The following is a 16,960-nucleotide window of genomic DNA, read 5'->3' on the forward strand; positions in this document are numbered from 1 at the left end:
CTGGAGGGGACTTAGAGCAATGTGTCCCTGCACCGAGAGAAACACTTTGCTCCCTCCACTCCGAGACTGGAAGTGCTCGCATCATTAACACTAGAATCACTCAAAGCCCATCTCTACAGAAAGATTCTTCAAGCTGGTGCTCTGTTTCATTTTCCCCTCCAGGGAGTGTCCCAGGCAGGGTGAGCCAAGGAGCTGGGGCTCTGAAAGCATGGCAAAGATTTTTTTTCTAAACCTGTCATTGTTCAGGGTTCAGTGAGCATACGGGCAGGACAGGAAAAAAATAAGGAGTGAAGAAGTGGGGCCAGAGGCTCTGCAGGAGAGAAGCTGCGCTCACCCAGGTGTGCGACACAAAGCCCAGGCCTGCTCTGCACGCCGTGGCTGCCAAAGCTGCTGGATTATAAACCCAGGGATGGTTTCCTGCTGCAGGAGCCAAGAAGCAGCATCTGGATAAAAAGCTTGGCTGAGGCCACTTGATCTAATCTCCTCAGGAAGGTAAGGGCTGTGGAAAATCAATGACAGCAGAGAATGGGAGGGAGAAGAGGACAGGAAGGGCCCCTCACCTCAGGTGGCCTGGGTAAGAGCCTTGACATTCATGTTCCCTTCCTGCTAAACACGTGCACAGCCAAACCATGAGGTCTAAGTGAGATGGTTGGGCCTGTTCCAGAACCACAGCAGCAGGTGCACTGAGAGGACAGAGAGATTGAAATATGTGCCCTTGGTGAGTGTCCCTCTCGGTGTGCCAGGACAGACACCACGTCACTGGTCCCCAGGATGGGAGGCTGCAGCAGGAGACTGGGGTACCCGACTCTGGGGGGTCCCTCTGGAACCATCTGGAACCATCTGGATCCCCTTTGTAAACCTGCTCCGTACACAAAATAGGGAGCCTCGCTCTCTAATTTCCTCTACTCTGTCCCTGAAGACTTGCATAAGCTTGCACCTATTTACCAGACATTTAAGATGCAATTTGTTCTATTTGGACCAACATCTGTTGGGTACATAGACACATCTAAGATCTGGCAGCTCTCTCTTTGCTGCTTAAGCCTAAAGAAGCTGGTCTTCAGGTCAAAGGTGGTGACTCCCCCTTTGTCATTAATCATGGTAGAGCTGAGGAGTGACCCAGGCCCCATCACTAGCTGTGTACCTAACTACACACGGCAGCTTTAAAGGCAAGGGAACTGGAGGTGAGACTGTGGAGCTGAGCTTCAGAAAGAGGCCCTGCTTTCAGGCAGATTGTAAATTATAAACAAATAAGGTGCCTCTGTTCTTCCTCAGCTTCAGCATGTAATGAAAAACAACAGTGCCCGGCCTGCACAACCCTTCTGTTTCCTCCTCAGATCTGCTGTTAGCAGTTGCTCACTGGAAAGGACTCCAGGCAGTACAGACACTGGCTTTTACAATTCTTTTGGCATCTTATTTAAATCCACAATTCCCAGACATCAATTCAGTAGGTCCTCCTTCGCCCCCACGGAGACCGGGATGCACCCTCAGAACCAGCCATCAGTTCAGCGTCGTCACAGAGGAGGTGCGATTGTGGACCACCAGCCCACCCTGGCAAGGATGTGGAACAACCAGTCTTTGGATTATTCAGCAGAAAGAGCGACAGCAGGAACCCCGAGCCCCATGCAGACAGCTAATCCCAGAGAGAAGCTGCAGCCAGTGTTACACCTGCTATGATGCGTGCCATAACCATCAATGAAGAGGGGACTAAAAGCTTCATTCTGAGTTTAGGGATTATTCAGGGCAAGGCTATAATCTGTAGAAACTGGCCTGTAATGTGGACAAGCTCACCCTTCCTTTTGGTTTCTCGTGGCCTCTGTCCACCATAAAGGCAGCACTTTCTGCTCAGCCACCGTTGGCACGGAAAGTATAACAACAAAGCGCCATTCCCTCCCTCCAGGACTTTGCACTTTTGTGAAGAGCCTTCATGTCTGTGCGAATCAGGCTTGTTTCTCAGAGCTGTTGAGAGCCATGATATGTAGCACTTAAAACATGCCAGCAAAGGAGAGTCCAGAAATCCAGCCCCAGGAGACCGCAGCGGGCGTGGAGTGTGATCATCCTCTGCCTTTTAGTTGCATCCACACTCCGTGCTAACGGCTGGGTCTATGACCACGCCAGCAGACAGCGCCTTGCAGGGTATCCATGTCACAGACAGCCTGAGACAAACAGAATTTCCCCCGCCATCTCTGAGGCACAGAGGGGCCCGGGAAAAACATGTTGATGAGCAATTCATTAGCTTTCTATACTTTCTATGCCAGTTAAGGTGGCATTTGCTCTCACTCCAAAACCAGAAATGGCAAATGACAGACTATTTTTAAAAATTTCCAAAAAATACAACAGCTGTAGAAAAACTAACACTTGCCTCAACCAAGTAACATTTTATTTCCTGGGATAAATAAAAAGAATGAATGATCAGAAGTCTCCCTCCAACATCATTAAAATGCTTTTCAAAGAATGTTACAAGAATTGTTTAAGGCGCACAGAAAAAGTCAGACTTGTCTTTCTTCCAGAATATTCCCTGCCCTAGACGCAAAGCACCGATACCACATCCCAGGAAAGAGAGAGGCTTGCAGACACAGGAACCAGAAAAGCCGTAACCAGGGTCTCTGGCTCTAATATAAGCATCATAGAAAAGCATCACAGTAACTCTCTCTTCCATAAATACAACATATGTCTTGAAAATATATCCAAAATATCTTCATCTGAAACTATAGTACAAAAATCCACTTACCGGCCATAAAAATAATATTCCCCCTATAATAAATATAATCATATGTAAAGCAAATTTGGAACACATTGGGGGGGGATTACAAAATCTCTTGGGATCTGGGCTATTTAAAGTGATTTTTGTTTGGGTTGTCCCCCTTTTGGATATAGGAAACTGGCTACAAATACATCCATCTCACAGCGCTCACCATTTCAACAGCTCCTGCGTCATGGAATGTGGTGCTTTTTAAAAATAGGCGACCCTTGGTGTCATGGCAAGAAGAGGAAAAATGGGGGAATCCAGAGAGGGAGAACGAGAGGGAAGGAGTAAAAGAGGGACAGATGTAGGTTACAGGGTGGCATTGAAATACTCTGTGGTATAAAGTAGATATGCAGGTTCAGGACGCCTCCATCGTCCCCCAACCCCGCTACCAGTCGCCTGGATTTCCCCTTACAGATCTGTTTCCCGGCTGCTGTCCAGGCAGAGGGCATACAGGGACCTCCGCAAGTCCACATTGCTCTTGGCCTTGAGGTTACACTTCTCTAGGGGGCAGCTGCCCCTTCGGGCTCCATCCGCATTCTCCAGGGATCCCCTAGCCTTGCAGAGGGACCCCTTGCTCCAGCTGGCCTTCCGCTGGCCTCTGCTGTCCAGCCCTGCCCCCTGGCTCTGGCTGCCCTGCTCTTCCTTAAGGACTGCCTGCTCCTCATGGTCCGTCTCCCGGTGGTAGAAGTAGTTGAAGTTGGAGACAATAACTGGCACAGGCAGGGCGATGGTGAGGACACCAGCGATGGCACACAGCGAGCCGACGATCTTGCCCCCCACAGTGACAGGCCTCATGTCCCCATAGCCCACGGTAGTCATGGTGACTACTGCCCACCAGAAGGCATCCGGGATGCTGGAAAAGTGGGTCTCCTGGTTGTCAGCCTCTGCAAAGTAGACGGCACTGGAGAAGAGGATGACGCCGATGAAGAGGAAGAAGATGAGCAGGCCCAGCTCCCGCATGGAAGCCTGCAAGGTCTTGCCCAGGATCTGCAGCCCCTTGGAGTGGCGGGAGAGCTTAAAGATGCGGAACACCCGGACCAGGCGGATCACTCTGAGGATGGCCAGGGACATGGCCTGCTGCCCATTCTGGCCACCCCCTCCTCCGCCCCCTGGCTGTTGCTCTGCCAGCTCGGTGCCCAAGGTGATGAAGTAGGGGAAGATGGCCACCACATCGATGATATTCATGATGTTCCGAGAGAACTCTGCCTTGCTGGGGCAGGCGAAGAAGCGTACAAGCAGCTCGAAGGTGAACCAGACGACACACGTGGTCTCCACAATGAAGAAGGGGTCAGCCAAGGTCCTGGGCAGGAGAGGCGCCACCGTTGGGCCAGAGGGAGGCGCCATGGCCCCGCTGCCATTGGCCCCCCGGGCGGCCCCAGGAGGCTGGTGGGGCACCGGGGGATGGCGGAGCAACTCGCGTTCATCCCTGAACTCAGGCAAGGTCTCCAAGCAGAAGGTGATGATAGAGATGAGAATGACCAAGACCGAGACAATGGCAATGGCCCGCGCGGACCCCGAGCTTTCCGGGTATTCGAAGATAAGCCACACCTGGCGCTGGAATTCGTTGCGGGGCAGGGGCTTCTCCTCTTCTTTGATGAAGCCCTCGTCCTCCCGGAAGCGCTCCATGGCCTCGTCCCCGAGCTGATAGAAGCGGATCTCATCTGCGAACACGTCCAACGAGACGTTGACCGGCCTCCGCAGGCGGCCCCCCGACTGGTAGTAGTAGAGGATGCCGTCGAAGCTGGGCCGGTTGCGGTCGAAGAAGTACTCGTTCCTCAGGGGGTCGAAGTAGCGCAGGCGCTTGGCTGGGTCCCCCAGGAGGGTGTTGGGGAACTGCGCCAGGGTGCCCAGCTGTGTCTCGAAGCGCAGCCCGGAGATGTTTATGAGGACGCGTTGGTGGTGAAGGGACCCTGCGCCCGGCGCGTGGTCTTCCGCCATGCCCAGGGTGGGGTCGCCTTCTCCCTCCTCGTCCTCCGGAGGCTGTCTAGGCTGCGGCGGCTCCTGGGGCAGCGGTGGCAGAGGCCGCCCTCCCGGGTCCGCGCTCCTCTGCGTGCCGCGCCCCCTTGGCGCCGGCTCTTTGGGTCCATCGCTGAGCCCAGCCGTCGAGGGGCGCTGGAGCTCTCCTCCCCGAGCCTCACCTCCTCCTCTGACGGTCATGGCACTGCCGTTCTCCAAGGGCACCAGGGCAATCTCCATGGCCCAGGGACAGGGGGCATGCTGCGCCCCTGTCAACTGGCTCCCGCGCCCCCACTCCCGCCCCGGGGGACGCCTGGCGTCGGGCTCTGCTCTCGTTTTCGGCGGCCCTACCGGACGTCGGGCTGCGGTTGCTGGCGCGATCCCTTCGCTTGGTCCTGACGTCAAGAAGCCGCTGCCCTGCTCTCTGCCTCTTTCTCCGTTCTGGCAGCCCGTTACCAAGCAGCCAAAAGCCTCCTTCCAGCAGATGCAACCTTCAGCCGCCCCTCTCCGGCGGCGGGCGGCGCTTGGCCTCCACCCTGCGCGGCTTCCCCGCCCCCTCCCCTCCCCTCCCCTCCCCTCCCCTCCTCCCCCGCCCTCCTCCCCTCAGCGGGACGGTGGCCGCGGCCTTCTCCCCGGAGGGCGCAGCTGGGGCCGCGGGCAAGGGGAGGGAGGGGGGCTGAGAAGGGCGCAGCCAGGCGGAGGGACGGAGGGAGAGAGGGAGGAGGGGAGAGGATGGAGGAACAGGTTGTACCGCGAGCGCTGAAACTCCAAGGGCAACCAGATGAGAATAGCTCTGGATTTCGGTTCACCTGGGAACCTGCGGAACGGAGAGTGGACTCAAGGGAAATGAACTGCCTTGGGTTGGAGGGAAGAGGCGTTGAGCTAAGGTGGAATAGGAGAGACTGGAGACAACAGTCCTCTCTACATTTCCCCTTTGGAGGGATAAGGGTTCTCTCGTCTCTGGGAAGAATTACAATTCAAGACCCATAGCTCGGCCACGCCCCGTGACTTCCGTAATTCTTCCCCAAAACAGATAAAGATATATCTATTTCTGTCTCTGTATCTATCTCCAGACTACTGGAGCAGCGTCTCTCTTCCCATCTTCCTACAAATCCACCAAAAGGTAACGCCTGAAACCTTGCAGCAAGGCACTGCCCCTGCTTCCCAGTCCAGACAGGGGTGGTCAGCGGGACAGGCCCAGCGCGACAGCCCCAGGCAGGCAGCTGCTCTGAAGATTCCACGCCTGGTCTCATGTCCCTGCTGACACCCAACCCTGCCTCCGCAACTCCCTTTGCAGAAACCATTAACAGGGACGGAAGGAGAGAGAAAAGGATCCCACGAGAGCTGTTCCTGCTTGGTGAAGCTCAGAGCTGGCAGCAGCAGCAGGTCTGTGCGGGGGCTGGGGGCTAGCCCTGGTTTATGAGAGGGAGCCAGGGAGGCTGTGGAATCCCCAGGGCTGGAGAATTCCCAGGGGCAGAATAAGAACCAACACTTGCTTCGCTCTTAGGATGTGCCAGGCCCATTCTCAGCACTTTACGAATATTGACTGGGGTGTTCCTACAGCAACCTATCCTCTAAGTTCCATTATTATCCCCATTTTATAGACGAGGAAAAGTGAGACACAGAGAGATGACTAACTTGCCCAAGGTCATATAGGTAGAAAGCAGTGAAGCAGGGATTCAAACCCCAGCAAGTAGGGCTTGGGCCCTGGGCCTCCCTGCACTCTGCTCCTCTACGGAAATGTGTAGCCCCCTTTCCCGGTATAAGCACCCCCACCCACGTGGGGCCTAGAGCTTTAGTTCCCTCCTGCAGGGGGCAGGACAATGGCTAAGATAACTGCTAAGCCCTTCTGGGTTAGGGAACCCAGCTACCTGCCCCTGCCCAGCCGCTGCAGGCTTTGAATGGGCATCTATCTATGGCCAAGGGAAATCTCTGTCGAGGCACGTCTGGAAGGTGCAGACACACCCTCCAGATGTTTGTTGGTTTCAAGCTACCATAAAGTCACTGTGTTTCTGAATGTCTATTTGTGTTCCTCTGTGTTGTTTGGAGTTTATAGATGTGGCTGTTGCACTTCTTGTCTGTGAGTGTATCTACACAAAGGGGATGTTGTGGAAACTTGGTACCTGGTGCACAAGTGTTTGCTGGAGTAGCAGGGTCCCGATATACGAGCCTGCGTCACGGTTGGAGAAGTACAGTGCATTTGGCTTTTTAAATTGTCCCTGAGGATGGATGTGAATTTGGTATATGCAAATGTTTTCATCATTTGTGACTCTGTGGTTAGCTGCCCTTGCAGACGTGCATGAGGGAGGAAGGGCCATGAAAGTGAGAATCAGTTCATCACTTGTTACCCTCAGGTCCTTGCACTCACCTCCCCAGACCTCTGACCTTTCTGCTCCATCTCCCCCAGGTTTTTATTCTTCTCCGGCTCTGAAGTTGCCAATCAGGATCAGGTCTGCCCCTGGGGAGCCTGGGGCTGACTGAGCTTGTAGCAAGTGAGCTCAGAGACCTGTGGCCCCTGTGTCTTGTTTACTGACTCATGCATCTTGTAAATACAGGGATGCCATGTTGGTTGACAGGGGCTCTCCCTGGGGCTCCTTAAGGGAAAGAATTCTCTGGCCCTTGTCTTCCAGGAGCTCTTGGGAGGCAACTCCCTGAAGAATAAGAGCACAGCAGAAACACTCGTGGAAAGGCACACAAGCCAGCCTCCTTTAATGTGGTATTTTCTTCCATCTGCTTTCCATACATTTACTAGTTTTTATAAGTTTCTTGCAAAATTACCTTCAGATGTCACATGTGGCAGCCATGGGGGTGTATTGCTGGGATCTTCCTTAAAGAAGGAATTTGCTTTTCAGCTTCGAGGAGTGCAGTTAACTAGGGGCCAGCCCCGTGGTCGAGTGGTTACGTGCTGCGCTTTGGCAGCCAGGGGTTTGCCAGTTCGGATCCTGGGCATGGACCTATGCATGGCTCATCAAGCCATGCTGTGGCAGCACCCCACATAGAACTAGAAGGACTTACAACTAGGATATACAACTATATACTGGGGCTTTGGGGAGAAAAGGAGAAAAAAGGAAGATTGGCAACAGATGTTAGCTTGGGGCCAACCTTCCTCAAAAAAAAAGAGTGCAGTTAGCTGACAGCCTCCAGCTGTTAGCATCTTCTGGCCCTGCCTCGCTTTCATGCAGAGGCCATGCTCTTCCTGGGGAGCCCTCTGCCAATAACTGAGCACAACAGGGTTACGAGGACCTGGCCATTTCTGCCCAATGCAGAACTCTGCTAATGTGCAGTCTGTGCTCTGGAGTTCCCCACTGGGTCGGCCAAGACTTTGTAAGAAATACATTGCAGTCGGAGACTCTCCCTACCCAGCCGTCCTCCTGTCTTTCCTTTTACAGGTGTCAGATCAGCATCATGGTCTGAAGGCTTTCCTTGCTGAGCTCTCCATGTTCTTTCATTGCCTCCCAATAAACCTGTTGCACCCCTAACTCCATCCCAGTGTCTTCTTTGCAGAGCACACTGCTGATACATCACATAACTGAACCTGCTTTCTTCTCCAGCCATCTGATCCCAGAAGGTGAGCTCTCTTACAGCAATGTTGAACGTACACCATCACCTGAGGAGCTTGTTAAACCTGACCCAGGGGAACCTAGACTGCATTGCAAACAAGCTCCCCAGTGATGCTGATGCTTCTGTCCAAAGATCACGCTTTGAGTTGCACTCTTCTCTCAGACACACCCCAAATGATGTTTTGAAGGAATTATTGGCAACATCTGGATTATGTTGCCCAGAATGAGATATACAGAGGAGAACAAACGGGAGGTCTTTTCTCAATTCACAGGACTGGTCCTAGCAGACCACAGGAGGTCTTGTAAGGTGTGCAGAACCACGGAGAAAAGAATATTATTAGAAGTAACACATTGAAGGGAAGGACGGCTGGGCTTGAAGAGAAAGGAGAAGGAGAAGAGGAGGAGGATAAAGAATCTTAAATACATCTTTATTAATCTGCTCAAAATGTTTATTGAGTATCTACTGTGTGCAAGGCATTGTTCCAAGTTCAGGATTATATTGATGATCAAAACAGACGTAATTCCTAACCTCTGTGGAGTTACATCCTGGGGAAGGCAAAAGACACTGAGCATCTAATTTTATATTGGTTGTTTAATTACAATATTAAGGGGTACCGTCTAGAATATAGGGTGCTCTGAGAATAGTGGGGAGCCTGACCCCATCTAGGACCAGGAAAGCTCTCCTGAGGTGATGATGGAGAAAACAGACTATTCCAGGTGGAAGGAAACATCTGTGCCAAGGCCGAGGGAGGGAGGGATGGGGTGGTTCGAGGAACTGAAAGAAAGTTAACAGGGTTGACACAGAGGACTGGGGAAGAGTTGTCTGAGATCAGACTAGAGAGGTGGGGGAAAGCCAGATCACGGAGAGCTTTTGAGGTCGTGTTTCATGATCCCCCAGAAAGATGTAATAACACCTCCTTTCTTCCACCCTCGGATACTTTGCTTGTGTCTCTGTAAAGCGAATGTGCCAATATGCCTCTATTTTAGCTCTCCATTACTTGTTTTAGCCTCTTCTCCCCTCCATCCCCACTAGAATATATCTTTATCTCTCCTTGTGTATGTATGTGTATCTATCTGTCTGTCTGACTGTCTGTCTATCTATCCCATCTATGAATCGTATCTATCACAGCATTTATCTATCTATAGATGATAGGTAGGAAGGTAGGTAGGTAGATGGATAGATAGATAGGTAAAATAGAGAAGTGGAGATATCTTGAGATCAAGGACCACACTTTACTCACCTCTGATTTGCCTTACAACACCAAACATGGCGCCATGTCCATGTTATGAACTGCAATAAATATGTATTGAATGCACTTGGACAAAGGGAAGGAAATTCCACTGTGGAACAGGGACGGAGGGCAAACTGAGGGATAGGAACTGAACTGGGGTTAGCTAAATACTTGAAGCAGGTGTGGAGATGGAACCTGACCAGAAAACGTTAAGACTCGTTTGGATGGTCCAGCAGGGGGAGCGGTCAATAAACTCTGCGTTGGCCCTTTGTCCAGGGTACGTGCATCACCTGTCACTACAGAGCTGCTCAACTTTGTGGATGAAAACAACTTTGTGGGTAAAAACAATTTAACATGTTGGACTGTGCAATTTAATTCCTAAATGGAGGTGGTGTTTGATACCTAAAGTTACCGTAGCTCTTTTTATTATAAAGAAATAAACCAAAACCACGTGGAGAGCTGCTGAATTTTCATCTAGGTCAAGGAAAAAGCTTCTGCCATTGGACAAAATTTAAAGGGACGGGGGGGCAAAAATTAAATTCTGTTCTAATTATACCACTAGTCTTTCTCGTCAAATATCAGTTTGCTCCTTCACCCTGGAGGGGATTATGGACATGGGAACCTAGTCAGGAATGTGACAAGAGGGTCCCAGCCATAGCCTAGGCTAACACACTGTGCAAACCAGGACAGGTACTAACCCGTCAGTCCAGGCTCGGGGCTCAGGCTATCTGCTCCTTCCTTCCGAGGGACAGAAAGGCTCTGCTGAGGGGCCCACGTCTCTGAAGCACCTCAGCAACTCTGGCAGGGTTCCACCAGGCAAACCCAGGCACGGCTGAGAGATTTTGGAAGAGATCTTGGGGAGATCTTGGCTCTTCTCAAGGAAGAGAGGAGTGCTCCAAGCTGTTTTCCCAGGCCCTTTGCTATCTCTCTGGTCAACCAATTATTTTGAATTATCCCCATCACCCTGAATCTCCTTTCCATTAACATAGGAAATCGAATAAAACCACCATTGTCTCTCTTCCAGGAGGAAAGCTGTCACCCCCAGACTGGGGAGGACTTGTTTTCTCCAGCCTCCCCACAACTCCCTGGCCACATCTTTCGGGACACACGGAGGTGTTGGCAGTGGAGGGAGAGTCTCAGGGCTTCTTAGGCGGGACCGGGGATGGCTGAAGAGATGGTGGCATAGCTAGAATAAACCAAAATACTTTTTTTGGGAAAAAAATTTTTTTAGAGGAAAACTTGCTTAATAGGTCCTTGATAAGCTGGGTCTTCCTGTTGAATGTTACAAAGAGTATAATTCTCTGGTACATTACCATGAAAGAATATATTGCACAGAGTATCAGGCACTAATTGGTAATAGAGTATCAATCAGCGCGAGGTCCAAGCTGTCTCTCAGCTAATCCTCTCTCCCAGATGCATTCCCCTTTAGGTCTGGAGTAGAAAACATTTTAATGAGGGGAGCAGCTGTCCTCGCTTCCCACCCCTTCCCTTCTCACTTGCCCCTCAATCCAACACCTTGGGAAGGAAGCCCTGGAAATGACCTTCCTTTCCTGTTTGATAGGAGCAGCAAAGGTGGAGTGAAGCAAAACACACACAAAACAAATGTGCGGGTGTTGGTGGGGCGTGGCGGAGGGCGAGTTTATTTACTGTGCTGAGACGGAAGCAGGAGAAGAGGCTGAGGGTTAGAGGCGAGGGAGAGATGAGGTTTAAATTGACCCGATCCTGAGAGAGACTCAGGCCAACTGTTATGATGTCCTGTTTAGAGGGATTAAGATGAGAGGCCGTTCACAAATCAAGGCTCACATCTGGAGCTTGGCTTTTTCTCTCCCTCCCTCCCTCCTTCCCTAGACATAATCCGGGAATAAGTTCATTAATGTGTCCAGTGCATTTTCAGAGCCCAACATAGAAAGGAAAGTGACCTAGATATACAGGGGCCAGGAGGCTCCAGGGATGGCTAGCTCCGGGGAAAGATGGTTCCTGGCCCTCCGCCCCCTCCCTCCTCCACTGACAAGCTGGTGGCTTACAGGGGCATCAGCACTATGTTCCTCAGTTTCTCTTTTTTTCATGTCCATCTTTTCCTCCCTCAACACATCTCACTGTATATTCACTCACATAACATGAAATCCTTCAAACTCGAAATCGTGAATCAATAGCTTCATTTGGGTTAGAGTTAGAGATATTTAACTTGCATTTTACTTTCTCAATGACAATTGCAACCTTTACTTCCTAACTCTCTGCTTAGGCATCCAGATCAAGGAAGGCAGTAGCTGAGTATCTTATATGCAATTGCTTTTCTAGCTAGATTATTGCCCACATTGCATAAAGATATATTTATGAATTTAGGTTATATATCAAGATATTTGAAAAAGGTACTTTATTTTAAAAAGAATGAGCAAATGTAAGACAGTTTTATTATTCTGTAAGGATCATCTCTTCTAAGTCTGGAAAAAACATGTGGTCACTACGAAATTTATGCAGGCTAGACGGCACCCATTTTTCTCAATGTCCCTATCAAAACAAATCCTCTTTATTCTGATTTGACAAAAAATGGTTTAGTTATAGAACAGAATTAGGGTTCAGCCGCAGTTTCAATGGGACTGGACCTGGAGGTGGAGCTGAGATGGGATGGCTTGCAATGGCTTGCTACTTAAAGTGCGGTCCATGGACCAGCAGTGTCAAGATCATGTGGAAGCTGATTAGAAATGTAATTTCCCAAGCCCCTCCCCAGACCTACTGAATCAGAGTATCTGGAGATGAAGCCCAAGAATCTGCATTTTTCCAAGATCTCCAGGTGATTCTGCTGCCACCAAAGTTTGAAAACCACTGTCATAGAGGGCCTGTCCTACTTAGTCATCTGGTCCTTTTATTGGATGTTGTGGTGCCTGTGGAATTCCGGGCTGGGAAGTAAATTCTCCCAAATAAGAGCTTGGACTCTGGACTGAGGTAGATCTGGGCAGAATGCCAGAAGCACCCCTTACTCATTGTGACACTCAGCCTCTCTCAGCCTCCGCTTCTTCTGTCAAATAAAGACACCCATGGCATTTATCTCCTGTAGTTGTTCTAGGTACTAAATGTCTGGAAAACCATAGAGCTCAATAAATGCTAGTTAGTATTGTTATGCTAGCTAGCCTGTCTCATCTGACAGCTGACGAATGCATGCACAGGCCCTAAATCATCTGTATTAATTGGCTGTGGTGACCAGTGGGGTCACTGTATTCGTGGCTTTTCTCTTTGTTGACCCCATGAGGTAGTCATGGTCTCCCAATTTGGTGGAAAGTGAAACTGGATGCCTGGGCATTAGCCTCAGCATTGCAGATGCCCTAAGTGGTGGGTGTGGGGGAAGCAACCCCAGCATCTGGCCTCTGGCCTTCCTGTTAATGTTAGTTACCTATTGCTGCTCTAACAAACTACCCAGTCTTACTGGCTTAAAACAACGCAAATTTATTATCTTACAATTCTGAAGGTTGAAAGTCCAAAATGGGTCTCTCTGAGCTAAAATCAAGGGATCAGCAGGGCTGCTTCCTTCTGGAGCCTCTGGGGGAGAATTATTCCCCTGCCTGGTCCAGCTCCCAGAGGCCACCTGCATTCCTCAGCTCATGGCCCTTTCCTTCATCATCAAAGCCAGCAATCCTATGACTCCCGCCTGTGCTTCCTTTGCCACATCTCCTCTGACTCTTCTCTCTCCCTCTTCCATCTTTTAAGGACCCTTGTGATTACTCTGGTTTCACCCATTTAATCCAAGGTACTTTTCCTCTTCTGTGGTCCTTAATTTCATCACATCTGTGAAGTCCCATCTGCCATGTAAGGTCCAAATTCCCAGGGATGAGGACCTGGACATCTTTGAGGGACCGTTATTCTGCCTGCCACACTGTTCCTGCCCCTCCCAGACACATAGGGAGACTCCTAGGATGGGACTTTGAGAGCTGAAAGGAATCTAAGTGGTTAGCTAGTCAAATCTTTTGATTTTACGGCCAACAAACATTTGGAGGTTTGCCTGAGAGAAGGAGCAGAGGCTGAGCATCCGAAGACCCTGGTTTCCACCCCAGATCTGCAGAGTCCAGGCTCAGTGCTTTCACCAGCAGACAGCTCTCTGCAGCAGGGGAAAAGCCCACAAGTGGCCAAAAGTAGCGAGTCACAATTTTTCAGACCCAGACTTGCTGGAAGATGGAGCACAACTCTAAGACTGAGTCATCCATGAGCATCTCCCTCTCTCTGTGGAGGAAAAGAGGCTTTTCTCACATTAGCTTCTTCCCCAAGAGCTGTCTCTCTGCTCCTGAAATCCCCGTGCATGGATAAAACATCTGAGAATTGAAAGCTCTTATTCGCTCTCTTATTCGCTGCCACGTCTCGTGAAGCGAGAGGCAGCATGACTTCTCACACACAGCAATCATTTATTTCTCTGGTAAACACAGTAATCCGGGGAAGGGCAATTATCTCAGCAGAATTACCAACCTCGCAGCATGACGTTATCGACTGTTTGAAATTACACGGTATTCATTTGCTGCTATTGTAATGTCTGTCGTCTTCTATTTCCCCTTCCCCAGCCCAATGCCGAAACTCCCACCCTCCGATCCTCTTCTTTTCTTTTTATTAATCTTGGGAGATAACTTCCTTATTTTTAGCAGGCTGACGCCACTAGGAGGAATATGATAGTGAGGATCACAATAAGGACTTGCACACTTTCAGCTGGGGCTCAGTCACCACCCATTGGAGTTTTCAACTAAGCCTCAGAGCCTTTGTCTCTGCCAACAAAGAGATGGCTGGCAAACGCCCCCACGGCTCGTGAGCTGCCTGGCTACTCTCAGCTCCCCAGTGTGATTCTGCTAGACTGGATGATACTGAAAACCCGTCACCAGTTATGCAGGCTGCTCTCCTAGAGCTCAGGAACAAGCTGAAGTCACAGTGAGTGTGTGTGAGTGTGCATGAGTGAGTGTGTGAGTGTGTTGGCTGAGGTGGGGGAAGGACACAGCTGCTAACACTGTCTCTAAGCATGTGATAAGCATCTAATGTAATAAGCATGACATTGGGAGGCAGTAAACCAAGACTGTGGGTCCCACTCTGCTCCTCTGACTATTAGCTACATGGCCTGGGCAAGTCCTTTAGCCTCTCTAAATCTTGTTTTAGCTTTTGATCTGTAAAGTGGGAAAGAAAACATCGACTTCGTGGGTTATAATGGGGTTCACGTAAAACAGCAAGGTGCGTTTCAGCTGGCGTCTACTGTGCAAGCATGACAGTTATTTCTTGAGCTCTTGGTGTGTGCTCCCCCTTGAACTATGCTTTTTATATACATATGGCATTGGATCCTCAATAACCCTAAGAGCCAGCTGCTATTATTAATTCCGGTTTATCGACGTGGAAACCGAGAGTTAATGCAGTGAGGCAGACCGTCAAAGGTTTATTGAGAAGTCGATTGTGCCAAACTAGGGCAGCTCCTCTGAACAGGTGAGGGGCACGGGGAGGTCTTCCACCGGGTTCGTGCCCTAACTTTCGATACACTACCCGCCCTGCCCTTAGTCACTTCTGTTGGGGGGAAGCCAGTGACGAAGGTGTGAATGACTGATAGCTCCAAAGTATTCCCAGGTCACGCCTGTTAGCACACAAGAATCTCTAAAATGTGGCTATCTGGCGTCTTGCCAAAATAAAGCAACTCCACGAGGCACAGATTTTCGACCTGGCCGGGCCGGACTTCCCAGGTTGGGGCCAGCAGTCTGACTGCTTACTCAGAGGAGACAGCACCCCCTGTCGGCTCCTCCCTCTCCCTGCACCAGCCAAAACCATGCAGGCCGGCTGAGGTTGGAGGGAGGCAGGGTGGAGAGGAAAGTTAGGACCACCAAGACCAGAAATGTGGTTTTCAGCCTCAAAAGACGCAGGCTTCTTGGAGGCCATTAGCACTTAGCAAACAGTGGAAATAAAGAAGGGCCTGTTGTTGGAAACAGAGCTGATGGCTACTGGGAGCTACAGCGGGCCTGTGCCAGCTGTCACCTTATGATGGATATTTTTAAAGACTTGGGCTCATCCAGGACCTTTCTTTCGGGGAGCTCTGAGCCCTTGACCCCGTCATCCTCTCAGCACTCACAGGAAATAGTTAGGAGATAGGTTAGGCTGAGAAGTCCAAATCTATAAAGGAAGCAGGTCCTCTTGCATGGTAATAGATGTGGAACCCGGCTCTGCAAAACTTACTGGCTGTGTGAGCTTGGGCCAGTGACTTAACTCCTCTGTGCCTTAGTTTCCTTATCTGTAAAATGAGAGCAATAATAATAATGGTGATTAACCTCATGGGGTTTTTATAAGATTAAATGAGTTAATATTTGTAAGCTGCTCAGAGCAGTGTCTGGCACACAGCAGGCATTATGTAAGTGTTTATTAATAAATGAAATTTTAAAGATGCCCTGCATTCCCGGTGAGGCACAGTCAAAGCCAGGAAGAGGGCCCAGCACATTCCTCTTTAGAAAGACTATAATTAGAGCCAACCAAAGGATGCAGGAATTTCCTGCAAATTAGGGAACTGGAGTGGCCAGGCAGTGAGGCAGTGTGGGAAAATCACAGGCTTTGGAATTAGACAAATCCGAATCTAAATCCTACTCCACCACTTACTCTCTGTGTTACCTTGAGCGAGGCACTGAACCTCTCTGAGCCTCATTCTCTTATTTGCAAAATGGGGATGATGATATCTACTTGCAGGGCCGTCACTTGGACTGATGAACTGCGGAAACAAGTGGGATCCAGCATGCACTCAATCAAGGTGGCTCCATCGTCATTATGGCCATCCACAACGTCACCATCATCAGTTTGCTGTGTAGGAAGAGACAGTCGCCTTTCAGGCAGTGATTCTAAGCATGAAGAGTCTGGGGAAGCACATCGACGTGAAAGGTGGGTGGTGAATATGAAGGTTGAAAAGTATATTCAATGAAATAATGTCAATTGATATTTCAAAAATGAAAAATAACACTATTGTTTTCACACTACAGACCAAATAGAGTGAGAGCCAACATATCTCTCTGGAGAAAATGGCCCCTGGGGGAACTGCCAGGTTGGAGAGTGAGGGTTGGGGAGGAAATGGGGAGGTTTTATTTCTCACAACACGTCCTGTGCCCCTCCAGCCAATACTTAAAAAGACCAGAAGCTCGTACACGTGGTGGGGATAAATTTTCGAAAGGTTCACTGGCAGTGAGCTGATACGCGCAACATGTTAATTTCTTAAAGATTTCTGATGACTAGATTTGCTTCTTCATATTGAGGCTCCATTCTGACTGATGCAGAAAATTGATCACATCAATTCCAGGTAAACCAGTCAAATTCAGCAATCTCGACATGCTCCCCTAGAAGTGCCAAAATGTCATTTTAGGTTGACAGCCAAGCCCTTTCAGGGTATTTCTCCCCTCCCCTTTCCTTCTTCCTGGGGTTGATGTTCAACTGGTGGGGGCGGGGGGCGGTGCTTACACACCTATAGCTGAAGCACCAGTAAG

At 50.0% G+C, this 16,960-nt stretch overlaps 1 protein-coding gene across 1 annotated transcript; it reads right to left on the reverse strand.

Moving 5' to 3' along the window:
• Window positions 1-2,374: 2,374 nt before the first annotated feature.
• Window positions 2,375-5,187, reverse strand: KCNA5 (potassium voltage-gated channel subfamily A member 5). Its single transcript, XM_046679126.1, has one exon. It carries the CDS (start codon window positions 4,940-4,942, stop codon window positions 3,155-3,157), a length of 1,788 nt encoding a protein of 595 aa, XP_046535082.1. The 5' UTR covers window positions 4,943-5,187; the 3' UTR covers window positions 2,375-3,154.
• Window positions 5,188-16,960: the final 11,773 nt, after the last annotated feature.

Source organism: Equus quagga, chromosome 1, assembly GCF_021613505.1.
Source record: "Equus quagga isolate Etosha38 chromosome 1, UCLA_HA_Equagga_1.0, whole genome shotgun sequence".
NCBI lineage: Eukaryota > Metazoa > Chordata > Mammalia > Perissodactyla > Equidae > Equus > Equus quagga.

Excerpts from the sequence above, each read along its gene's own strand:
- KCNA5 (XM_046679126.1), bottom strand. The coding sequence starts at position 4,942 with ATGGAGATTGCCCTGGTGCCCTTGGAGAACGGCAGTGCCATGACCGTC.